This window comes from Lissotriton helveticus, chromosome 6, assembly GCF_964261635.1.
Source record: "Lissotriton helveticus chromosome 6, aLisHel1.1, whole genome shotgun sequence".
NCBI classification, from domain to species: domain Eukaryota; kingdom Metazoa; phylum Chordata; class Amphibia; order Caudata; family Salamandridae; genus Lissotriton; species Lissotriton helveticus.
In genome coordinates, this window is record NC_136067.1 from 1,468,199,717 (window position 1) to 1,468,226,352 (window position 26,636).

Genomic DNA, 26,636 nt, shown 5'->3' on the forward strand with positions numbered 1-26,636 from the left:
ATCTATAGTGAAAACAAATGCTTATATACAGCGGGATATGCTGTAAATTTCTGTTAGCGTATGGTGCTTATTTGGGGAAGAGCCAATTCTTGAGTAGTTTTCTGAAGATTAGTTGGTTGTCGGTGGACCTTATGTTTGGGGGTAAAGAGTTCCATAGTTTGGCTGCTTGAACAGAGAAGAAGTGCCACCCATGTTTATTTTCTTGCATCTTGGGATTTTGAGGTGAGATGCTCCTTTAGAGCGGAGGTTCGTTTGTTGAATGTGTTTGGTGATTTTATTCCTGATGAAGAGCGGTCCCATTCCATGTATTGCTTTGTGGGTGATACAAAGCAGCTTTAACTTGGATCTTCTGGCAACCGGTAACCAATGCAGGGCTTTCAAGGCAGGGGAGATGTGGTCTTGCGGTTTGATATGCAAGAGTAATGTCCTTGAAATGTAATTAGCCCAATCGCTATCTATGGCTTTAATTTGTCCCTTAACGTCATTAGTTTATACAATATCGTCCTTGAGGGAGTCGCTCCGTGCTGGTCTTCTACCTTTCAAAGTTCTTGTGTAAGTTTGGGTAACAAGGGCTCTCTCATCGCCTTTATGTGGGCTGCTACCTTGATGATGGTGCCTCGAAGCACTTTTTTCAGTGAATCTAAAAGCATCCTTTGCCCAATCTCTTAATGTGTTGTCATGGACTAAGTATTCTTTAAACTGGCTTCTGACTGTGTGGAGCGCCACTGGGTCCTCTAGCAGGAAGTCATTTAGCCCCCAGTTTCTCTTACTCTTCTTCCTTCCCCCTTAATCTGGCCAATTGAACGACCCAAATATCAGACAGTTATGGAAGAGCAGCTGAGGGCAATGATCCCCCAAATTGCGACATGCCCAATAGTCCCTGATCTACAAATAGGAACGGCTAACCTGGCATATGTCTGGTGTACTGCCAAATATTGTGAGTAGTTCATTCTGAGGCTGTATCTATGATGCCAAGCATTGTTCAGGCCGTCTTTTTCAGCCATTGCTTTCCATCCACAGACATTGATCCTTCCTGCTTCATACTGTGGGCTTGTGACTGGATTGTAATCAACCCCCGTAATTAGTAGTCTTGACCGAGAGTCTTTTATCTCCTCGATCGTCTATTACAAAACGTTTCTCGCCACTGATTGAAGGTTTACACAGTGCCCCCACTAGAGGGTGGCCATTCCACACATCAACCTTCTATTTTCAAGTCCCCTGTTGTAAATTCCTTCTTTAAGGGCATTACTCATCTTTTTCCTCCTATTCCCTTCGTAATGCTTTAGTGGGACTTGAACTTGGTTCTTATGTATCTTATGTGCTCTCCGTTTGAGCCACTACATAACTGTCCTCTCAGGCTTCTGACTTTAAAAACTGCCTTTCTGGTGGCCATCACCTCTAAGCGGAGGGTAAGTGAGCTCCAAGCTCTTTCTTCTAAACCTCCTTTTTTGGGCTGTTCATCCAGACAAGGTTCTCCTTCGAACTCGTCCTTCCTCCCTAAAGTGGTTACTTCTTTACACTTTGGACAGACCATCACTTTGCCCACCTTCTTTCCGCCTCCGCATCCTTCTAAATAGGAAGAGAGGCTCCACTGTCTGGATCCAAAACATGCGCTTTCATTTTATTTGGATCATACAATGCAATTCTGGGTGGATGACCAGCTCTTTGTTGGCTACGCGGGCTCCAAACAAGGGCGGGCCGTGCACAAACGGACCATTTCTAGATGGGTCGTTTTGTGCATCAAAGCTTGCTATTCCTTGGCGAAGAAGGAGCCTCCAGTGGGACTGCGCTCTCATTTCACCAGGGTGACGGCAGCTACCACTGCTTTGGGACGGGGAGTTCACAGAACACTACTGCCTGGACAGCCAAGTCCGGAGAGACGGCTTCTTTGGAAGGTCTGTTCTCCAGGACTTTCTGGTGAGAACTTAGTTCTCAGACCCACCTCCGGGGTTGGTATTGCTGGGGTATCTATTCTAAGGTAAGAAATCTTTAACTGTTTCTTTCAGATGAACAAGTTAATTACCTTCGGTAACGATATATCTGTAAGAGACATAGATTAGTTCTAGATTACTTACCGCCCCACCCATCCTCCCCATTCTGCAAACTGACTTCTAGGGTCAGGTAATCCCTTTCAGGACCCTAGTTTTGTGCACCAGTGGTCAGTGTCTTGAATGGTTTTGCGCTTTTGGCGTGGAATGTCGTGTAAAAGAACCGATGTCCGCGTGTGAGGGCGGCAGCTAAGTAGCTACCGTGACGTCATCCCGGCGACCATAACGCCAACGACGAATGCGTAGCCGACCGACGCTACCTTTCGACGCGCAGGGGTACTGCTGACAAAAAATTCTCTGGATCCAGTCTGACACCTGGGGGTAATTCTAAGGTAAGGAATCTATAACTAATCTATGTTTCTTACAGATATATCGTTACCTAAGGTAAGTAACTTGTTAATCTCTCTTACATTGGCAATACTGCGTACCCACGCAACAAAGAGGTTAAGTTCTATTCTCATGATAAACGTGAAGAACTTTTCTACAAATAGATGGATGGCAAACGTACAGGATGGAATTATTAGTGTGTTTGTGTAATGCATTGCTCCCTCCTAAGAATAACTTTAGTTATCAACCTAATGTTTTAGTTATAGTTTGTCTTGGGCATATTGAAAATGCTATAACGCTTAACATTATGTATATAATTTTTGAGTCTCATTTTCCTTCCTAGCATACCTCATCTCAGAACTGGAGTCTGCACGAATGTTGTGCGTAAATAACCCTCCAAAGAAATCTCAAGAATCACCAGGTAGCGAGGTTTTTCAGGAGTTAAAGGGCATTTGTATGTCTCTGGGTATGTCAAAGCCGCCTGCCAACATCACGATGTTCCAGTTCTTCACTGGGATTGAGAAAAAGGTATCAAAGTTCAATCTTTAAGTCGTCATATTCTTATTTGTCCTGGCCCTCTCAGTTATTAAACTATTGTGGTAGGCTGCTATCTGGTAGCAGGTCTAGAAATTACTTACAAGGCTGTTCAATCCACACCATCTGAACAACTCTTTATAGTATTTAGTTTGAATTTGCAGTTGTTTGTATTGTCTGTAAACGTAACAATCAAGAAGTATACAAAAGAAACTCCCAATTACTTTGACATTGACCAATCCACAACAACACAACAATAGAACAATCCAAAATAATAGACGCAGCACAATTCAGCAAACGTCCCTACATCAGAAACTTAACGCAGTTAACAGAACAAAGTACCACAACATAATACACTATACACCCCCCACCAAAATGACTGATCATATCAAACAGAACAACAATAGACCAAACTCTATCAACCATCACCACCAATTACCTGGACCGAAGGGGCGTTTAACATTCCAAACTCGATCTCTCTGTATACATTGTTGGCATTTTCACTACAAAGTATATGTTTTAACGTTACTTTGAAAGTTAGTGCACTTTGCCGGTACATGCAAGTAAGTCTTTTGCACCAACGTTTTCCAGGCTACCCTAAGCTCTGTCAATGCTGCTTCCTTAACAAATTTGCTGACTCAAACAAAGCAGGTGTAGATATTTGGGAGCAATTTCTATTACCACCAACGGAACTGCCACGTTATGTGGCTACTGCAGATATGCTGCTTCTTTCGCTGCACTGCTTTCGAAGCTAACTATCCATGGGGGTGTCCTCTGCCTTTCTTCACTGCTCTCAGATGCTTGATAAGCACTTTGAATGGACAGGATTGAAAAAAAGCATGCTCCGTGACAGAATGCTCAGAGTATCAACTTTTGCGCCTCCTGCATAGTGCGCCCTATCCCTCTCCCCCAATCCTCACCTTAGAAATCATGTCACTCTATCTGCAAAAAATAATGTGCATTTTAAGACGTTATTGTCAGACATCAGTTGAGAGGCGTTTAAGATCTTCATCACTGTTTGTCTCCAGTTTAGGACCCTAGTGGTTGTAATGGGTTGAGTAATAAAGCAGTTTTTTCTATAAATGGGGGAGAGTCGGACAGCACGTCCTTCACACCTGAAGCGCTCTCCATCTGTCTTCAACTGTCATGAACATTCTTTTATGGGATCTGCAAGCCTTCCACAGTGACATATGCACTTCATGACAACCTACTTAGAAACACCACAGTGGCCTGCCCAATTACCTTTTCATTTGTATTTTACAGATAATGGATTGATGCTTTACGAGTTTAGGGCTCAGGTATTGTCACCTTTAGGCTGCTGTCCACATAACGAAAGTCTACATTTCTAGATGACTGCACCACTGAAAAGAATATTCGAGACACGTATGTTGTACAAGCTTATTGTGTCCCTTATTCTCCTAGATAAAGGAGGCCCTATCCAAAGTGCCACCTAATCATTTGGGGAAACCTCTACTGAGCAAGCAACTGGGACCACGCCACTGGGTAAGAAACCACATCAAGTATTAAAAAATATGTTTACTGTAAATAGAAGAGGTTGAATTCCAATACATTAACTCATTAGTTCATGGTTTAGGGATGTCAAGCGTAGAACGAATGCAGATCCATAGCGTTAAGATTAAAGAAGCCTTAGAGTGGCATGCCATAAGCGCTGGTAGCTCCTTCACCTGATTGGTTATTCCAGTTTAAACTGGTGACTACAAAGTCTGAGTACACAACTCTGATTTGTTTTATCAGATTATTAGCTTATTTTTTCTGTTGATTTTGAGAACATTTCTTTCGCATTTCGTCCTTTGTTTGGCCTACTTGTGTTTTAATGAAATGGTGCTAATGCCTGTAATAGAATCTGATGTATTTCCCTGTTTCTGACAAAAGTCAACGTTGGATGTATTTTTGCAGTAAAATGTTTGCAGCATGTTTGCTGTATATTTTTATGCTTTGCAAACTCATGCATGCTTTCTAGTGTTGATTTCCAAATATTGCAATCTAGTTTTGGTTTCAGGCAAGTGCGGAATGGGTTATAATTATGTTCTCCGGCATTGGATCTTTCATTTCACATACTTGAATTATTTTTTTCTGTTGTCAGGCTGTAAAGGCCTACAAGTTAGGTTTAGCAACAAAACATTGTTAAAATTACCATAGAACTGTTTTTTCTTAGTAGAACATTTACGTCATTGAAATGCACCCAAGCTGTAACCAATCTAGTGAATGCCCCAAGCACTCTCCCTTCCAAGTCCACCATAGCGCTGACTTATCTGGAAGAAACAGTTATAGATTCCTTACCTTAGAATTACCCCTAGGAGTCCGACTAGATCCTGAAAGTTTTTCGTGAGCAGTATCCCTGCACGTCGGAACGTGGAGTCAGCGACTCTGCGTCTGTCGTTGGCGTCGTGGTTGCTGGTATGTTGTTGCCAAAGCTGCATAGACGCCCTCGCGCTGATGTCAGTTCTTTCTTTTTTTGTGCCAGCAAGCGCAGATCCGGAGAGATCTGCGCTTGCTGGCCAGAGAGAGTCACTCTTTTACTAACTTTTTTGCGACTTTTGTCGACTTCGTTTCGAGTCTAACATCGACTCCTGGTGCACGAGGGATGCCCGGTTTCAAGGCCTGGGGTTCCTGTACTCGAGTGATGTCGGTGACGGATCCGCACCCCGAGTGCCTTTACTGGCCGGAGCGTCGACTATGACCCCAAGTTGTGCTCCGGCTGCGAAACCATGGCCCGAAGTCTTTGCAGGAGCGGTCCCGAAAACCACTCGGCAGTCAGCTCTGTGGCGTTCGAGGTCCCTTGTTGCGTGGTAGGTCACAGGACCAATCGCAAAGCCATCATCACTCCTCCTCTAAGTCTTCGCACGCTGGGTCAGGTAAGTCCAAGCACAAGAAGTCGAAGAAACATCATCGCTCTTCGACTTCCCCTCGTCTGTCGGCGGACGCGATGAAGGGTGCGGGTGGTGTCCCTCACGCGGCTCTGCGTGCGGAATCTTCAGGGTCGACTCCAGCCATCCCTCCCTTCCAGAGACTTGGAGTGACCCCTGCCCAGTTTTGTCCGTTTTCTGAAGTGAGGCATGCCATCTTTGGGTAGCCCGACTCTGCCGGTGCGCTTTCAGGCCCCGCGGACTCGGCTGGGTGCCCTAGGACTTTGACGCCGACATCTCCAGCCTCGGAACCGCAGGGCCCCCTTGGATCCAGGCCTGGATCCTGATCGGTGCCGCTCGACCTAGTTACACCACCACTGGTGCCGATTCTACCGGCACCACGCCCGCAGCCCATGCCGGCTGGACCTCCAGCCGGCGTCGACCCCGGCTTCCACCCTGATGTGGATATGGAACTGGACCGGCGTAGACTGACGCCGAATCCGGAGCCAATGGGTACTTTTGTGCATGTATTCCACCCTCGCCATTTTCAGGCAGTGTGGCAGCCAGAGGAGGGTGAAGAAGACTGGGAGGGGTCTGGTGACCCTTTAACTGACCAGTTACAGTACGACCAGGACTGGTGAGAGGAACTGGGGGATGCCAGTGGTCTGGAAATCTCACCAGACCTTCTAATGTTGTCTCCTCCTACCGTGGCTATGGAGGAGGGAGCTTCTTACGCAGTGGTGCTGCGTAGGGCAGCCGAGGCCCTAAACCTCGAGCTACATACTGTGGCTGTCAGGACTAACCTCCTGACAGAGGTGCTTCAGCTGGCAGCGAGCTCTTCGGAGCCCCTGCTGCCGTTTCATGAAGCCCTCACGGACATCCCTTTGGGCACCTGGTCCGGGCCCAACACAGGGGCTCCTGTAGATAGGGTGGTTGCCCGATGCCACTGCCCGACCCCGGGGGACCCCACTTTCCTATCCCAACATCCCTCCCCCGAGAGCTTGGTGGTCCAAGCTTCTACGTCCCAAAGCGCATTCCCTAACACACCACCGGAAAGGGAATCCAAGAAGCTGGATCAGCTTGGGAAGAAGTTGTTTTCTTCCTCCAGCTTAGGGCTGCGGTCAGTGAGCACCGCATGCCTGTTGGGCTGTTATTCCCACTCCATGTGGGATTCGGTGGCACAAGTGCTGCCTCAGTGCCCGCGCTGTGGCCGAGGGGAAGAGATGCAGCAAAGTTCGCCATCCGCTGTGGGCTGGACACTGCCGACTCACTGGGTAGGATCATTTCAACCTCGGTTGCACTTCGCCGCCACACCCGGTTGTGAAAGACTAGCTTTTCTGGGGATGTCCAGAACTCTTTGATGGACATGCCCTTTGATGGTCGTCGCCTGTTCAGTGACAAGGCAGACAGTGCGCTAGAGCGCTTCAAGGACTCTGTCTATGGCCAGGTCCTTGGGCCTCTCCACCACACACCCTGCACGGTCTACCTTTCACCCCTTTAGGGTGCCCCAACACATACCTTTCAGAGCCACAGGCCAGCGGAAGCTGTTCAACCTCTGCGAGGCCAGGGAGCTCCTCTGTGTACCAACTAGCCTGTGGTAGGTCTCTTGCCGTTGGGTTGTGCTTGAGGGGAGCCAGGGTATCGGTGCATGCAGTGATCCAGATGTTGAGGTCCTTGATGGCTTTCGGCAAGTTGGTGGTGTGGCCAGGTCAGTGGGCTGATATGGAAGTCCACTCTTCTTCTGTGTGGCCAATTCATGGTTGCTGGCTTGTTGACTGTGATGATGATTGAGAATAAAATCTGAATGAGACCTATAGCCGCAGATTCCTTACCTTAGAACCTCCAAGGCGTCGGGCTGGATCCGGAAACTTTTGCTAGAGCAACACCCTTGTGCACCGGTAGGTGGCGTCTTTGACTCCGCGTGACGTCGTGTTCGCCGGAAGTGACATCCGTGTCACCTCTAAAGGTGCCACCACTGCACGCTGATGTTGGTTCTTTTCTTTCCGTGCCAGCTAGTGTAGATCCCAGAAAAGAGCTACCCTCTGTCACTTTTTGACAGGCTTTATTTTATTTTTATGTCGATTTTTGGTGTGTTGATTTTTCCGTTTATAAGATTTCTGGATACAAACCGTCCTGGACTGCCACCATTCCATGTCAGTGACTGATCCACACTTAATTGTTCTCTGGTGCCTGGAGCTTTTTGTCACTTTATTGGCCACAGAAGAGCTTTGAGCTGCGCCAGCTGAATCCCAGCCACAAGACCTCACAAGTTCAGCAACATCTGCGTGACCATGGGCACAGCTCCTTTCAACACCATAGATCAGGCAACCAGAGGTCCCAAATAGTCTTCTCCTCCCCCTGCAGCCTCTAAACCTTCCTAGTCCGGCTCTTCAGGCTCCAGGGTGGCGGTTGGTGTCAGTATTAGCCATCACCTCCACAACTGGCCAGACATCACGTCGGAAAAATGGGTTCTTCAGATAGTCCAAAAGGGCTACACCCTACCTTTTAAAACGACCTCTCCCTCCATGCCTCCGACTTACGACCGGCTGACTGAGGACCACCTGAACTTGCCTCAGGGGGAAGTCAGGGCTCTCTTGGTTGGGGGAGCCATATACAGGGTCCCGGTGCCAGAAGTAGGCTGTGGTTGCTATCCTGCTACTTTCTGGACCCGAAAAACATATTGGCCTTCGTCCTAGCCAAGATCTGTGAGCCCTCAACTACTTCCTCAAAAAGGAAAAGTTCAAGATGCTCACTCTGGCTCAGGTCTTATTTGCCCTAGACCCTGAAGACTGGATGGTGGCGTTACACGAGCAAGACACCTTTTTTCATATTTCTGTCCTGCTTGCTCATTGGTGTTACCTGCGGTTCTTGATGGACCTCGAGCACTTTCAGTTCACATTGCTCCTATTTGGCCTTACAAGCGCCCCTCGGATGTTCACTAAGGTGAAAGGCAGTGGTCGCAGCTCATTTACTCAGATCAGGGATGCCAGTCTTCCCATATCTCGACAACTGGCTGTTGAAGGCAAGCTAACCCCAGGCTGTCCTCTTTCACCTCCAGAATACAGCAAGCCTCCTGCTTTCTCTGGGGTTCATTATCTAAGTGCCGAAGTCACACCGGACTTCCTCTCACACGCTCCCTTTCATCAGAGCTGTTCAGGACACAGTGTAGTTTCGGCTCTATCCTGAATTCCGGTGAGATGACTCTGAGCCAGCTGGGCCTCATGGCCTCCTGCATCCTGCTTGTGACACATGCCACATGCCAGATGGCATATGCGGGCTCTGCAGTGGGACCTGAAGTTCCAGTGGGTGCAGTATTGGGGGAATCTCTCTGTCATGGCCCAGGATCTCAGAGAGAACTGCACAGGACCTGCAGTGGTGGCAGACCAACTGTGATTGGGTCAGAGGCAGACCCCTCTGTCTTCCCCAACCAGATCACACAGTAGTGACAGATGTGTTACTCCTGGGATGGGGCGGCCATCTGGGAGAGGTGATCAGAGGTCTCTGGTCTCTAGTGGAAACCAGAGTCCATATCAGCTTGCTGGGTGTTGAAAGCTTTTCTACCTTCCATCAAGGGGTAGCTGGTTCAGGTGTTCACAGACACCACCACTGCCATGTGGTACTGCTAAAAACAGGGCAGGGTGGACTTGTTGACCCTTTGTCAGGAGGCTCTCCGTCTCTGGACAGGGCTGGAACAGCAGGGCATATCCCTGGTGGTTCAACACCTTGCAGGTTCCCTGAATACCAGGGCGGGCGAGCTCAGCTGTCGATGCCTAGAGGATCACAAATGGCATCTCCATTCAGATGTGGCACAAGGTCTTTCAGTAGTAGGAAGAGCCTTGGTTGGATCTGTTTGCCTCCGCCGGGAATGCATAAAGTCAGCAGTTTTGTGCGCTGGCGTTTACTAATCGGCAATCGCTCAGAGACGCTTTTCATCTCGAGTGGAGCTCAGGCCTGCTAAAAGCCTTTCCGCCCATACCACTCCTGCCCAGAGTGCATGAAGGTCAGGAGCGACCTGTCCCCAGTCATTCATGTGGTATCCCGAGCTTCTGTAGATGAGCATCGATCCTCTTATCAGGCTACCCCTTCGGGAGGATCTTCTGTTTCCGCAGCAGGGAAGGGTCCTCCTCCACCTGAACCTGTCCACTATACGCCTTCTTGCGTGGAGCTTGAGCGGCGACAGTTGACAGCATTCGATCTTCCTCCCGATCGGTGATGGGATTTTGGCAGCCCGGCATCCCTCTACCTAGACTGTGTACGCCTGTCGATGGCTGAAAGTTGTGAACTGTTGAACAGAACAGTCTATTGATCTTCTTTCTGCTTCCCTCTCTCGGGTCCTTCTCTTTTTTTCTGACCCCTTACCCAGCAGGGCTCTTCTTTGGATACTCTTAAGGGTACCTTTCGGACTTGTCTGTTTTCTTGAGGCTGCCAGACCAATCCACTTTATTTAAATCTCCTATTGTAAATCCGATTCTAAAAGGGCTTGTACATTTGTTCCCATCTGCCCCATTCATCATGCCTCAGTGGGACCAAAATTTGGTTCTCACCTTCCTGATGTGTGCACCGTTTAAACCTCTGAACTACTGCCCCCTCTGGCTGATTTCCATCAATACAGCCTTTTGTAGGGGCAGTTGCTTCTGCCAGGAGGGTGAGGGATGTTCAGGCTCTGTCATCCAAGTCTCCTTACCTGACCATCTTTCCTGATGAGTTGGTGCTTCGTACTAGGTCCTCTTTCTTACTGAAAGTGGTAACACCATTCCACTTGGGACAGTCAGCCAGTCATCTTGCTCACTTTCTATGCTTCTCCGCACCCCTCTTAAAAGGTGGAGGCACTCCACCGTCTGGACCCAAAAAGAGCATTTTTGTTCTACTTTACCCGCACTAAAGAATTCCGGGTGGACAACCAATTCTTTGTGGGGTACATTGGATCGAAGAAAGGTTGTGCGGTGTAGAAGAGGACTATCTTGTGGTGGAACAGTCTGTGCATCATAATTTGCTACCCTGACTAAGAAGCAGCCTCCTGAAGGTTTAAGACCTTATTCCACTAGAGCTAAAGCTGCGGCCAATGCGTTGTAATGTAGTGTTCCAGTCCTTGACATTTGTCAGGCAGCAACGTGGGCATTACTGCACAAGTTCACCAAGCCCTACTGCCTGGGCAGTCAAGTCCGCAAGGACAGCCTTTTTGGCCGCCCTGTCTTGTCCTGGTCTAAACTTGTCTGCAGTCCCTCCCTCCCTCCGGGGAAAGTTTTGCTGGGGTATGTAGGAAAGTAGGGTCTGCTTCCTATGGTCACCCCCACTTTTTGCTGTGATTTTCTGTTTTTTCTACTTTAGTGTGGCTGTGGGCCTGCTAATCAGACCCACAGCCCAGCTGTTCTCTCTCTAAATTGATACCATGTACTTTAGGTACATACCAGATTGGGTATTGGGTCACCTTTGTGAGCCCCTGTATAGTATACCATAGGTACCCAGGGCATAGGTGCATCCAAGGCCTACCAGGGGCTGCAGCATGTATTATGCCACCCCTTGCTGGCCCTCCAAACTGACACCACAGGCTGATCACTCAGCTTGGGTGAGGTGGTGTAATCACCCCTTACTTAGATATAGTATACCTATATCTACCTTATATATAGAGTGCTTGGTTTTATGTGAGAGGGTGCCCTAGCATGAGCTGAGCCCCTCTGCATCTTTCGGAACCATCTCCTTATAGCTGTTCTATGATATAGCCATACCATACACTCTTAAGTGCATTATAATCCTCGAGGTTAATGCTAACTTTGGTTTGGCTTTATCAAAACATGTCGTGTAAGGTGTCAAACACTTTGGAATACAACCCCCCTCACCCCCCCTCCCACTCCAATTCTGGCAGCGGGGGTAGCATTCCACCCTTCTAGAGGGAAAAGACATGCATGTTTCTGCTTTACCCGGTTAAAGTTGAACAGAGCACCAGCATCACAAAATGGATGCTGCTGCCACAGACACAATTCTGACCCCCTGCTGCTGGACGAAACTCCGGCAGGGGAGGCCTGGACAATAGGTTTCTGCCTGTCTGGGGAGGTGCCAGCAGCACCTCCCCAGACAGGCAGATGTGTATCGGGACAGGGAGGGCTGCATCAGCAGATGATTTTTGAGACACTGCCTGGGACACACAAGGTGCTCCATGCATAGCCTGGTTCAAACCAGTTGCTGGGGCCCTCTAGCCCCAGCTCTGGCGCGAAACTGGACAAAGGGAAAGGGGTGTAACCACCCCCTTCCCAGGTACACCCATAGGAGGGACCTATGCAGGTAATCCAGCCCCTTAGCTTAGTATAAGTATAGGAGCTGGGTCCCCAGGACTTTAGATTATCCTTGAAAGAAACTTTGATACAGAACTCTTGGACCTTCGACATTCTATTCTGACTAGAAGACGGAAGACATCTCCCTTGTGGTCAAGGAGGGACCACCCTGTGCAAACAGGCACCACCAGTTACTTGCCGGTCTGCTTTGTCGACGCTCCCGCCAGAACCCGAAGACTCAGCGACACAGGAACTGGACTCTCAGACTTCTCTAACTCCGACCCACATCCACAGCAAAGCTGAGACCCGTGGCGGACACGAGAGACGTGGGACCGGAAACCCTGGATATCCTTCATTTTGCTAACAGCTCGACTACCAAGGTACCCTCGCAGTTGTGCATTGGAGTACGAGAAACCCCTGACCCGAGCGGCATCTGCACCGAAGCTCAGCCCTCCACACTCCACGAGTGCCGCGTGGGGCCCGCTCTTGCATTTCAGCTCGAATCGTCTTCCCGGTTCCATGCCCGTTGGCTAGTGAGCCCCCTGAAGACTTTCCTTTTGAACTAAACTGCTTTCCTGGTTGCTCCAGGCTTGCTCCAGATTCCCTTCAAGGAGAAGCGCCACAGACCTTGTTGGTCTGCAACATCGCCAATCTCGACATCCTGCATGGGTTGCGGTTGCCAAGGCTTGTTGGGTCCAATCCGGATACCGACACCGCAGTCAACTAGATCCTTCGTGGGACAGCTCGAATCCAGCGCCTGGTCATCGTCGATGCCTCCTGGACCTCGTGGCTGAAGAGACGAGCTCACCTTCTTCACCTTCAAGCACGCGACATCGCCTGGTTCCTTCATGGTTCCTTCCTGGTCACTGGCTAGTGACCCAGACTCTGTCCCCTCTGCTTTCAGGTTCTTCACCTCACCGATCCACCCTTGGATCCACCCGGACATTTTTCCTCTGGTCGCCTGCAGCACTTCTTTGCAGATCTCCATAGAAAACGACGACGAAACCCGACACCAAAAGGCACCTATGCACCTGGGTGAGGTAACACGACTACTCCGGTGCTCCCGTGGGTCTTGACTCTCGAAGTGTCCTAGTCTAAAGGAGTTTTATCGTAGTCCATCCGGAAGTGTCCTAAAACAGTAACTTTGTAACTTCTTCATTTCCCATTATAAGTCAATGGTATCTCGCGACTGTGTTTAGACACTGCACGCATCTCCCTTGGGCCTCCTACTTCCTAACCTTTGGTTGTTTAGTGTAGCCCCAGAGATTCTACAGGCCCTAGGCCTGCGGTCTAACTCTCACGTGGTTCTTATACCACTTCATCTGAAAGAGACACGTTCGTGATAGATTCCTTACCTTAGAATATCCCCAGGCGTCAGACTGGATCCGGAAAATTTTGCGTAGCAATACCCCTGCGCGCCGTCCGCGGCTCCGTGTCCGTCGTCGGCGTCGTTAGCGCCGGAATGATGTCGTCTGAGTACTTAGACGCCGCCCATGCGCGCTGACGTCAGTTCTTCTTTTTTCCACGCCAGCTAGCGCAGATCCGGAGACGCTCTACCCCTTAGTCATTTTTTGACTAAACTTTTTTGATCTTTTGATCATTTCTCTACTCGAGTCTTCGACTCCGACGGTGCCGGTAGGGATGCCCAGGTTTAAACCCTGTTCCAGGTGCGACCGACTGATGTCGGTTACCGACCCCCATCGCCGGTGCCTCAAGTGTTTAGGCCTCGACCACGACGACCGCACCTGCTCCGACTGCCGGGCCCTGACGTCTAAAGCTCGGCGGGTGCGGTCCCGGAAGCGACTTGCGCTCCGGCAGTCGGCCCGCGCCGCTCCAGGTCCCGGTCCCACAGTAGGTCGAGGGACCGGTAGCGGGGTTGGAGTCCTCGCAGCTCCGGGAGTGGACACCAGTCGTCAGGATCCAAGTCCTCGGGTAAGAGGCATGAGAGGTCGGAGAGACGTCATCGTTCCTCCGACCCACCCCGATGCTCGTGCGGTGCGGCCATGGGTTCGGGTGACACCACCCACGCGGCACCGACGGAGTCGCGGACGTCGCCGTCTGCCCCACACCTTCGGGTCCCTGGTCATGATGCGACGCCAGAGGAGGTCGAGCGGTACCTCATGGCCATGAGGTCCCTCCCTCCTCAGCCGGGTTCCGTGGCGCCTCCGGGCCCATCGGCCCCGGCTGGAGGGCCTAGCGGGTCGGGTGCTTCGGCTCCGACGCCGTCAGGTGCTTCGGCCCCGACGCCGTCGGGTGCTTCGGCCCGATGCCGCCGGCGAGTTCGGTCCCGGCGCCGCAGCCCCTCACTGGATCCGGATGCGGGTAGTCGCCGGTCGACCTCACCGGCGCCGACCCTGCGGGTGTCGCCCCTGGCGCCTACTATGGACGCCGTCCCCGATCCTACCCTCGGTCCGGTTCCGGCGCCGGGCTCTCAACGGCGTTTGGAGATTTCTATTTCCACGAACCGGCCCCGTCTGTTGACCCTGATCTGCAGGAGATGGTGACGAGGGTGATTGGGAGGGGTCTGTGGACCCTCTGGCACAGGAATGCCAGTCTCAACAGGACTGGACATATGAGCTTGGGGAGGCCAGTGGACTTGACACTTCGCCAGACACTGGATTTGTCTCCCCTCCCACCGTGGCTACGGAGGAGGGGGCTGCTTACAGTGTAGTGTTGACACGGGCGGCCAAGGCCTTACACCTTGAGCTCCCCGTCGTGGTCGTGAGGACTAACCTCCTCACTGAGGTCCTTAAACAGCAGGCAAGCTCCACTGAGCCTCAGCTGCCGTTTAATGAGGCCTTGTGTGACGTTCTTGTGGGCACTTGGTCCAAGCCCGCCACAGGTCCGCTTGTGGATAGGAAATTGGCCAGACGCTACCGTCCGGCTCCAGGCAACCCTTGCTTTTTGTCCACCCATCCCACCCCCGAGAGCCTGGTCATCCAGGCCTCCACTTCCCAGACCGCATTCCCGGCGGCACCGCCCGATCGGGAATCCAAGAGGTATGAACAATTCGGGAAGAAAGTGTTCTCGTCCCTGAGTTTGGGACTGCGGTCAGTCAATACCGCATGCCTCTTGGGCCGCTACACCCACACCCTGTGGGACACAGTCGCGGACGTGCTGCCACAATGTCCGGAGGAGGTCCGGGCAAAACTCGCCCAAGCCCTTGCGGAGGGACGAGATGCAGCGCGATATTCCATCCGGTGTGGGCTGGATACCACGGACTCACTGGGCAGGGCGATGGCAACGACGGTGGTGGTTCGACGCCACGCCTGATTGAGGTCCGCCAACTTTTCGGCCGATGTCCAGGCCACTCTTCTGGACATGCTGTTCGATGGCCGTCGCCTCTTTGGCGACAAGGCAGACCATGCGCTTGAGCGTTTTAAGGACTCCAGGCCAAGTCCTTGGGCCTCTCGGCCCCACGCCAGCAATCGGGTGCCTTTCGCTCCTTTTGTGGCCACGGAAGGGTCGCCCCCACACGTGCTGCCAGCCACACACCGCAGAATGTTCAACAGCGCGGTGGCGGCCGTGGAAACCGCCATGGCGGCGGTCGGGGACAACGGCGGGTCCAGTCCACACCTTCCCATCAGCACCTGCCTCAAAACCCTCCTAGTCTGTGCTTTCAGGCCCATGTGACGCCAGTGGGGGGTAGGGTTCGCCATCACCTCTTCCACTGGCGCACTGTCACGTCGGACAGGTGGGTGCTGCAAATCGTCCGAAGGGGCTACTACCTCCCCTTCGAGGCGACCCCTCCAGCCATGCCACCACAATTCCACCGCGTGTCGGGGGATCACTTGCAACTTCTGCAAGAGGAAGTCACGGCCCTCTTGGCCAAGGGGGCCATCGAGCCCGTTTTTGGGCCGGAAGTAGGGTGTGGTTGTTACTCCCACTACTTTCTGGTACCCAAGAAGGGCAATGGGGGCCTACGCCCTATCTTGGACCTACGGAACGTCAACGGCTTCCTCCGGAAGGAGAAGTTCAAGATGCTGACTTTGGCTCAGGTCTTAGCTGCCCTGGACCCTGGAGACTGGATGGTAGCGTTGCACTTGCAGGACGCTTATTTTCACATCCCCGTCCTGCCGGCCCACCAGCGTTACCTGCGGTTCACGGTGCTCCCCTTCGGCCTTACCAGCGCCCCACGGGTGTTCACGAAAGTGATGGCGGTGGTCGCAGCTCATCTGCGCAGGTTAGGGGTATCCGTTTTTCCCTACCTCGACGACTGGTTGTTGAAGGCGGGCTCGCCCCAGACAGTCGTCAGCCACCTCCAAACTACGGCCGACCTCCTGCACTTGCTGGGGTTCTCCATCAACGTGCTGAAGTCACACCTGTGTCCCTCTCAGAAGCTCCTCTTCATCGGGGCGGTTCTAGACTCGGCGCAGTTTCGGGTTTATCCTCCCGAACAGCGGGTTCGGGATATTCAGGCTCTGATTCCGATCTTTCAGCCTTTATCCCGAGTCTCGGTCAGGTTGACGCTGCGGCTTCTGGGGCTGATGGCCTCCTGCATCCTTCTGGTGCATCACGCCTGGTGGCGGATGCGGGCTCTGCAGTGGGACCTGAAGTTGCAGTGGGCCGAGCATCAGGGCAACTTGTCCGATCATGTCTTGCTCTCGGAGGGCACTGCAAGACAGTTGCAGTGGTGGCTCACGGACCGCGATTGGGTCAGTGGCAGATCCCTCTCCCTACCCCACCCGGAGCAAGTGGTTGTGACGGACGCGTCCCTCCTGGGCTGGGGGGGGCCACATGGGAGAGGCGGAGATCAAAGGCCTCTGGACTCCGGCGGATTCCCAGCTCCACATCAACCTTCCGGAGCTGCGGGCGATCCGACTTGCACTGAAGGCATTCCTCCCCTCTGTCCGGGGGAGTGTAGTGCAAGTGTTCACGGACAACACCACCGCCATGTGGTACTGCAACAAACAGGGCGGGGTGGGGTCGTGGACCCTGCGCCAGGAGGCTCTGCGCCTCTGGCAGTGGCTGGAACATCAGGGCGTGACCCTGGTGGATCAACACCTGGCAGGTTCTCTGAACGCCAGGGCGGACAAACTCAGCCATCGGTGCATGATCACGAATGGCGTCTGAACTCGGACGTGGCGCAAGGTCTCTTTCAGCAGTGGGGAGAGCCTTGGTTAGATCTATTCGCCACAGAAGAGAACGCGCAATGTCATCAGTTCTGCGCGTTGGAATTTCCAAGGCGGCATTCGCTCGGAGACGCTTTTCGTCGCGAGTGGAGTTGCGGTCTATTGTACGCCTTTTCGCCTATACCACTTCTGCCCAGAGTGCTGAAGATGATCAGGCGCGACCGGGCCCAGGTTATCCTTAAGGCTCCGGACTGGGCATGAAGATACTGGTATCCCGAGCTACTCAGCATGTCAGTCGATCCCCCGATTCGTCTGCCTCTTCGGGATGGCCTTCTGTCGCAGCAGCAGGGGACGGTCCTCCACCCGAACCTGTCCAGTCTCCACCTACAAGCTTGGAGATTGAGCGGCGACAGTTGAGGTCATTTGACTTGCCTCCTGAAGTCTGTAATGTCATTCTGGCAGCCAGGCGTCCCTCCACAAAGTCGGTATACGCCTGCAGGTGGAACAGATTTGTGGCATGGTGCACAGCAAAGGCTATGGATCCACTCTCTGCACCCCTTTCTGAGGTTCTCCTCTTCCTTCTTTCTCTTGCCCAGCAGGGCTCTGCTCTGGGCACTATCAAGGGGTACCTTTCTGCCCTTTCCGCCTTCTTACGGCTACCTGATCAGCCTTCCTTGTTCAAGTCCCCAATTGTAAATAGGTTTTTGAAGGGCATCACACACATGTTCCCTCCTGTTCCTTTCGTGATGCCCCAGTGGGACTTGAACCTTGTACTTACTTACCTGAGGTGCGCTCCCTTTGAGCCACTCCATAACTGTCCTCTCCGTCTTCTTACTTTGAAGACTGCTTTCCTGGTTGCCTTCACCTCTGCCAGGAGAGTGAGTGAGCTCCAGGCTCTTGCTTCTACTCCTCCTTTCCTCTATGTCCATCCGGACAAGGTTGTGTTGCGGACAAGACCCTCTTTCCTGCCCAAGGTTGTCACGGCCTTCCACATCGGGCAGTCCATTACCTTGCCCACCTTCTTTCCGCCTCCGCATCCCTCGAAAGAGGAAAAGAGGCTCCACCGTCTGGACCCAAAACGTGCGCTCTCTTCCTATCTGGATCGCACACGCCAGTTCCGGGTGGATGACCAACTCTGTTGGTTACGTGGGCACTAAGAAGGGAAAGGCGGTGCACAAGCGGACCATCTCTCGGTGGATCATCTTGTGTATCCAGGCGTGTTAATCCTTGGCTAAGAAGGAGCCCCCTGTTGGATTGAGGGCTCATTCCACTCGGGCCACGGCGACTACCACTGCCCTGGGCCGAGGAGTGCCCTTGCTGGACATTTGTCAGGCAGCTACGTGGGTCTCGCTGCACACGTTTGCAAGACACTATTGCCTGGACAGCCAAGTCCGGAGGGATGGCTTCTTTGGCCGTTCCGTCCTCCAGGACTTTCTGGTGTGATTATTGGTTCGCAGACCCACCACCGGGGTTGGTACTGCTGGGGTATCTATTCTAAGGTAAGGAATCTATCACTAACGTGTCTCTTTCAGATGCACAAGTTACTACTTGTGTAACGATATATCTGTAAGAGACATTAGTTAGTGATAGATTCCTTACCGACCCACCCATCCTCCCCGTTCTGCGAACCGATATCTAGGGTTAAGGTCATCCCCTTTCAGGGCCCTAGTTTCATGGCACCAGTGTTGGTTCTATCATGGCTCTGCGTATCTGGCGCGGAAAAGCTGTGTATCAGAACTGACGTCAGCGCGCATGGGCGGCGTCTAAGTACTCCGACGACGTCATTCCGGCGCTAACGACGCTGACGACGGACGCGGAGCCGCGGACGACGCCTGCCGGCGCCTGCCGGCGCGGGGGTATTGCTACGCAAAATTTTCCGGATCCAGTCTGATGCCTGGGGATATTCTAAGGTAAGGAATCTATCACTAACTAATGTCTCTTACAGATATATCGTTACACAAGTAGTAACTTGTGCTTTAGTATATGGTTTGTGAGGCCCCTAGGGCATAACTGTATTTGTGCAACTTATCGTATGCTAATTGAGTAACTTGTGATGTACTTTTACCTCTGACCTCATAAAGAGTGGAGAGGGTTTGTGTTTAGAATAAATACATATATATTTTGATATATACCTTGTGTGATGTCCTTTCATTTGGTATTCAAGGGATTATAATTGGTAAAACAGCTTGCTTTACATGCTCTCTGAAGTCATAGTCTAAGACTGCTGGTCCATGCTACCACTAGGATAGCTTGTCTATAAGGTTGACTTTACAACCACCATCAATAAGGGTCGATTAGACTGGTGCAAGGTGCCCACTAGAATAGTGGACATCATATGCCAGGCTAACTTCTCACAGGGTATTTATTCTAAGGTAAGGAATCTGCAGCTAAATGTCTTTATCAGATTTGTAAGTTACTTATCTTCTGTAACACCTGTTCTGGAAGAGACATAATCTAGCCGCATATTCTTCCCATCCTCCCTGCACTGCAAACCGTTTTTTTCGGTCAGGGCTGATCCCTTTCAGGGCCCTAGTTATTCTTTATGCACCACTGTCCGTGCACTTGATGGCTCCACGCTCCTGGCATGGAAGGTGGTGAAAAGTAACTGACGTCCGCGTGCTGAGGCGGTGCCTATATACGTGACGCGGTCTTCACTTCCAGCCCCAACAACGTCACTCGGAGCAAATGAGCATCACCTACCGCCGTGCAAGGGTTTTGCTCGAGCACAAGTTTCCGGATTCAGCCTGATGCCTGGGCTATTATACGGTAAGGATTCTGCGGCTAGATTGTCTCCACCAGGCAAGGAGTTATCGAAGTTAAGTAACTTGTCCAGTAAGACGAGAAGATGTCCGGCGGTGTGGTCGATCCGGTAGCGTACTGGGTGATGCAAGTTTTGCAAGGTTTTGTAGAAGGGCCTTGGAGTTTGGGTTGGTGCATTCTTTTAGGTGAAAGTTGTTTTTCAGTATTGGATCTTTCATAGATTCACATGTTTGAATCATTCCCTGACGTCGAACTGGGAGTCCCATGGTACTATAATAAAGCTGGATTTATCACTATCATAGGCTATAATGGCAATGGAAAACAAGTTTGCTTTATAGCCTATCCATGTCCTTGTTTTAAAAAAGGACCAAACTTGAACTATATCGAATCAGGCAGAAGCACCCTCTAGAACACTCCCAACAGAGGCTAAGACCCTCAGATTTTCTATTGCACGTCGTGTGAAGAAAGTCTACCTGGGCTCTGCTCAGTTTCTTTAGGTATTACCTCTTTTGGATCATCCAAGAATATATTTCTTGTTTCATTTCTCTCTGACCCGGACACTAGTCTGTCAGAGTATCAGAAAGCAAAGTAAAGGACCTACCCCTACCTTCTGGAATGCCCTCCCTCCCCCTCTAAGGCTGCCCCTTCCATACACCAGATTTAGATCCCTTCTTAAAACTTTGTTGTTTACTGATGCTTATAAATAGGCCTGTGGTCCACTTCCTTACTTCTTTCTTTGTTTCCTCAGTACCAGCGCCAAGAAACCTTCAGGTGTTAGCTGCGCTATAAAAAATCTTTTAACATAACATAACAGGACTGCAAAATATGTCTAACCTTTTTCTTAAAAACTTTCACGTTCATAAAGAACAGGTAATTGGAACTACAGAAACTTAAAACTGTCATTTCTGATGAGGACAGTGAGGATTCCTTTATCTCACAGGAGAGGTCAAAGGAAGAGGTTGCACCATGGGTCTCCAGATGGCCCACAGAAAAGCCATAAAAAAACTTACCACGAGTCTTCATAAGGCACTTTTGGAAAAAACTTCCTCAGAGGCATACCCTACTACTCCCTCTTCAGCCTTGACACTACATCAAAGAAATCCTCCTAACCTGACAATGAGACGTCGATGGCAAAACCTCAGTCAAAATTATTGTTCACAAAAATTACGATGACCACGTTGACAACCACAACCATGTCGATTATTACTGCCTCGCCTATGACGGCCTCACTTATGAATGGCCTCACTTATGAATTGCCTCACCTATCAGTTGCCTCACCTATGAATGGCCTCATCTACGATTTGTTATTGTGAGATTGACTTGTCTCTGACTGTCGTCTACGATGGCCTCACTTATCAGTCGTCTATGACTACGACGGTCGAATCTACGATAGCCTTGTCTATGACGGTTGTCTATAACGGCCTCATTTTCAACGACGGCCTTGTCTATGATACCTCGTCTATGGCAGCTTGGTCTACTGCTGCCTTGTCTACGGCAGCCTCGCACTTATGGCAGCCATCTATGGCATCCTCTGACGGCCTAGGCTACAAAGAAGGCGTCGTCAATGACAAACATTGTCGATGTCAGCCTAGTCGTCTGCGTCCTCCACGTCTACGACAATCTCAATGACCATACAAACAACCACGAAAGAACCAAAGTAGTCAACAAGAAAAAAAGACACATAATCCAGAATAACCTAATGTCAAGAACTAAGAGGACTAATATAAGCATGTCTACAAAAGACAACAATATATGGAGAGGCAATATGTGGATCAGTTTCACCACTTCGCTCCGCCTCCAACTTTAGTGCATTGGTCAGGTCTATGTAGCTCTAGTACTAGACCTACAGGGCATGTTACAGGAATTCTATCGCCTTATCGCACTCATTGACAACGAAGCAAAGTACTTTGCGGGAGTGTTGCTCAACTCACTCAGGGCATGGGCGGATGATAACTCTATAATTCCTCTGAATCAAACAGGCTTCACAACAAACACCAGTACCTCAGTCAATCTTATGACCCTTTCCTGCCTGATTGACCAAGCGAAGTTCTGTTCTTGCCCACTCTATTTGGGATTCATTGACTTCCAAGCGGCCTTCGACAATGTTATCAGAAGCAAACTCTGGCAGAAGTTGTCCAGACTCAATATTCCAGCGGACCTCCTAAGAGCAATACAACTTCTACACCAGGACACATGGGTCAGGATTAAGATCGGGGATGGCTCAAGATTGTCCCGCCCAATTCCGACGGAAAAAGGCCTCAAACAGGGGTGTGTCTTGGCTCCGACACTCTTTAATTTATTTCTAGCCGACCTTCCTGAAGTCCTTAACAAGGTCAACTCCCACGCCCCCAAACTATCTGGTCTGTCGTTGACAAACCTACTATATGCTGATGATGTGGTTTTGTTAAGCAAAACAAAGATCGGAATGCAAAGGCTCCTGGATGCTACCTCTGAATACTCAAATAACAACGAGCTTCGCATCAGCAACAGGAAGACGACAATCCTAGCAGTTCATCTAAGTAAAGCTAAGAAACTTTCTTGGACTTTGAACAATGAAAGCATCGTCGAATCAAACTGCCAGAGGTATCTTGGAGTTATTTTTAACAACAATGAAAAATACAAATCTCACCTAGAAGAACAGAAAAGGAAGGGTGTGGCACTTGCTTTTGCAATTGGATTAATTCAAAAGAAGCTACAAGGCCCAACTCTCGCACCCACACTACAGGTCGCCCAGGCTAAAATCATTCCTACCCTAACCTACGGCAGTGAAGCTTTAAAAGGATTGGACAGTGGCCAATTGGACACAATCATTACTAAGATCTACAGATCAGTGTTCAAATTACCATCCCATACATCACCGGCACAAATTAGGTTGGAACTAGGCATCTGCAAACAACAACTGGCCAGAGCCATGAATTTTCTAGTGTGCTGCCACAAACTGAGGCTATCAAAGGAGGGTAGTCTAGGGCACCATCTGTGGGCCAGTATTGACAACAACTCATGGCGAGCAGGTCATGACTACTGGTCAAAAGGTCTAACAACCCTGTGCCTAAACGACCTCTGGAATTTGCACACTAGTCAGAAGGAATTCAAAAGGCTAGCGAAAATTAGCACCAAACAACTATCAATAGTGGAAGACAAAGCCACCCTTGCAAAAAGAAGTCATGGGTGGATGACCCTTCATTCCTATGCCTCGTTAATTCCACAGCCGTACCTCACCATTTCTTTCAGTGCACGAACGAAACTAAGTTTCTTAAAATTGAGACTGGGAGTTATCAACCTGCTGATGCATTGGCCAAAATGGAAAAGAGAGCACGGACGAGATCTATGCCGACTTTGTGGGAATCACAAAGAAGACATTATACACATCATCTGTCTGTGCCCAAAACTGCTCACTGAGAGACGGGGCCTACTCAAACATCATTGGAATAGAAAAATGATCAGAAGCTGTAGAGCAGCAGTTCTGGCCTGCTTTGATCCTAGGAACACTAAATTAAACTGTGCCCTAGTAAGATTTATGGAGCGCACTGTAAAAAAACTAAGTGAGGTGCCCACAGGTTGCGACTCTCCATCGGCATAACGTCTGTTAAGCCTCACCTGTTACTGCTACCTTGACTGGTTTTTATGAACATGACATTTTAAATGAAATTCTGAAATCCCTTTTTTAAAAGTTTTGTATTTGCAATGGTTTTTTTAAATCACGCAATAAATAAATAAATAAAAAAATGTTACAGGAATTCTATATGTAAACCGAAAGGGGATAAGGGCTTTTAATACCCAAGTCCTGCATACGTGCCCTACTCAATATCTGTACACAAGAGGGTACGCAGTTCCTATTGGGGGGGTGGGAGAGACAGGGAGTGGAGGGGAGGGGGGGGAGGAAAGCCAGCGGGAGAAAGAACAATATTAATGAAGTGGAGTGCTCCAATAGGAGCAAGGGCCCTCACACACCCCGAGAGGTGTCATGCTTCATCATAGGGCAGCTCCTGGTTGGCCCGGTGCTGCAATGCCCAACGGGCCCCACTTGGGGGCTCTTTGCCGGAGATCTTTAATTATGTTAACCGTTTGGCCCCATTATGGGGAAGCAGTGGGGCAAAAAATGAGGTGAATAGAGTGGTGTAGTGATGTTTTAAAAATAGCTACAAGAGTCCAATATGTCCTTTATTCGCAGGACACTGGTGCTATTGCGAAAAATAGACTTCGAGAGTCCAGGCTGGCAAGAGAATTAAACTTGCTACAGCTCGAATTGTGAAGTGTGAAGGGATAGTGTTTGTTTAAAAGGTTGACATGTTTCACCCCTTGGTTCCCCTAATGGATGAGTGGCGTTTCTTTAGGACCGGGGTGCAGGGGGTACCTTAACTACTCTCTAATTCAGGGGGGCAGTCAGGATGTTCCTAAGTGTACTGTACCTATAATATCGGATTCCAAAGTAATTCGTGTAGGGGTATTAATGTCAAGTCAGATGGGAAACGTCCTTTTCAAGGACCTGGAAGAAGGGAAGAATGGGAAAGAAAGGCGAGGGTAAGGCAATTAAACTAAATCATACAGGGAAACCTGTAAACAGTTGCAGTGAGTTACCATGTGTTTGTCACACATGCGTAGTAGAACAATCGTGACACAAACAATTATCCACAAGTTGTCGTGGCCCACACCAGTCTGTGAACCCTATTATACATGAATGGGAAGAGGTGACATTAAAATTAAACAATAAAAATATGCTTAGTACAGTCCCAATGCTCGCTACTAGTGCTCACGACCAAGAAGCACAATGATATGGCCTGCACCGGTTGTAAACAAATCATTGTCACAGTGTAGCACCACTAATGACACCGGTACTCACCTATCGGTTCTGTAGCAGGTGTTTCTGCATGTGCTTCCACACCAACCAACGAAGGTAGAAGCCTGGAGGAAGGTAAAGGTCAGGTAATGGGTTTGGTCCTCTACTGGTAATTAAGTAAAGCCATCCCTCGTAATCTAGAGAGGCTCAAATTATAAGCTTGGTCACTATGTGGTGTATGAATAGTGGATATCTGAAGTCCAATGTTCTTATCATTAGCTTCATATTGGGTGTATTTTAGAAATGTGCGTACTGACTACTCCCTAGCATATACAGACATAATGTAAATACAGGCTGCAGGTGGGCACTTCATGTTAAGGAACTTGTTGGAATGTGCGTCCTTAATAACCCCTACAAAACAGACTGTGAATGTGGGGATAGATGGGTTGGTCGGGTATATGTGGAGGCCGAGGCATATGGTCCGGGCGCATCCCAATGGTGAAAAAACTGCCACAGGTAGAAAGCGGGAAGCGCTTTTGATATATGTCTTAGAACAAGGACTAGGTAAAGTCCTGTGGAACTGCGGGTAGCCGTCGGTCTCCCACAGAGTGTGTTGAAAATAACGCTGCACTGTAGTCTAGCAGGGCCAGATGAGTCCAGAGCGGGACCTGCGCTGGTGTCAACATGCTGGATTATTGTAAAGGGCGAGGTAGGGGCCCCAGGGCAGTGAAAGCCGGTGCCGGCTGCAACCTGGAAAGCCTAATAGTCGCAGGCTTATGGTTAGATCGACTCACCTCCAGTGCAGAGCTCCTCAGTGAGGACCTACCCACTTCTGGACGCCAGGGACGCTGATATCGTGGTGCCTGTGAAGTCGATTATAAATACCCAGTCTGTTTGTGCCGATAGGGAAACAGAGAAGAAAGACTAGTGTGCGACTGCCATTTTGGGCACCATCTTAGATGGATAAATTTGGAATGGGCCGAAAGATGAAAGAGGGACTGTCAGCCAGATACGGCGGCCATGTTGGAATGATTAAATTGTCTAAAAGGTGTTGAAATTATTTCTTATTGTTGTTGGTAATGCAGGTCCTTATGAAAATGTCAATTTGGCATTGAAGGTACTGGACCTATGCAAAGTCTATGATTTAGAGGATTATCCGGTGGCTCTATTGAGGTCCCAATTACACACTGTCCATAAGAGTATGAGAAAATGGAACGATGTTGGGCTATACGCGAAGTGGGTAGAAACTTACTGCTAACCGTCACTAGGTTACTTCTGACCACGGAATGTCATCATTTAACCCTGTGATGTCTGTTGACAAACGAAAGATCCAGAGTTGTTCTTTGTGGAACAAACCTTGTTGAGGAAGGATTCGAGAACTGTCCACTGGATTTCCTTGTGTGTATGGTTCATCTCAATATAGTGAGATAGCATCTTGGATGTGGACCTACCACACCTGATGTTGCTGCGGTGTTCAGTGATGCGGATATTAACTGCCCTAGTCGTCATCCCCAAATATCTTTTCTGACACGGGCAGGTGAAAAGATATATGCAATTGCAGGTATTGCAATTGGTGTGAACCCACTGGGTCACACGTGGTTGTGGCTCAATGTGACTTCTTTAGAAGGACAGGTGTAAGGGCAGACACTGCATGAGCAGGAATTCTACAAACACTTTCCCGAGCCTGCAAGGTCACATTGTGTCTGATCTGTCAGCACCCTTTGATGTTCCTGCCACTCCAGCAGTGATTCCAGTGTCAAATACTGTCATGCTTCTCGGGAATAACCCGTTCGCATCTGGGGATGATAGAGTGAAGGCCCACAACCTGTGGATTCACCACCAGAGGGTTTTTAGTGATTTCCATACTCTTAAGGAGTGGACAGCCAAATGCTTTCAACTTCCAATAGCAAACAAGCAATATTTTCTTTTTTTCTTTATGATTTTAAATAGAAAAGCTGTGAGACCTATTCCAATAGTTGATA

General features: G+C 49.9%; 1 protein-coding gene across 1 annotated transcript in view; it reads left to right on the forward strand.

The window, feature by feature from the left end:
- FAM98A (family with sequence similarity 98 member A) overlaps positions 1-26,636 on the forward strand; it is a 360,584-nt gene that overhangs the window by 248,475 nt on the left and 85,473 nt on the right. The window contains exons 4-5 of the mRNA XM_078649277.1: positions 2,719-2,903; positions 4,332-4,412. Of these exons, the coding sequence (XP_078505403.1) occupies positions 2,719-2,903; positions 4,332-4,412 (266 nt within the window). The remainder of the gene's footprint in view (positions 1-2,718; positions 2,904-4,331; positions 4,413-26,636) is intronic.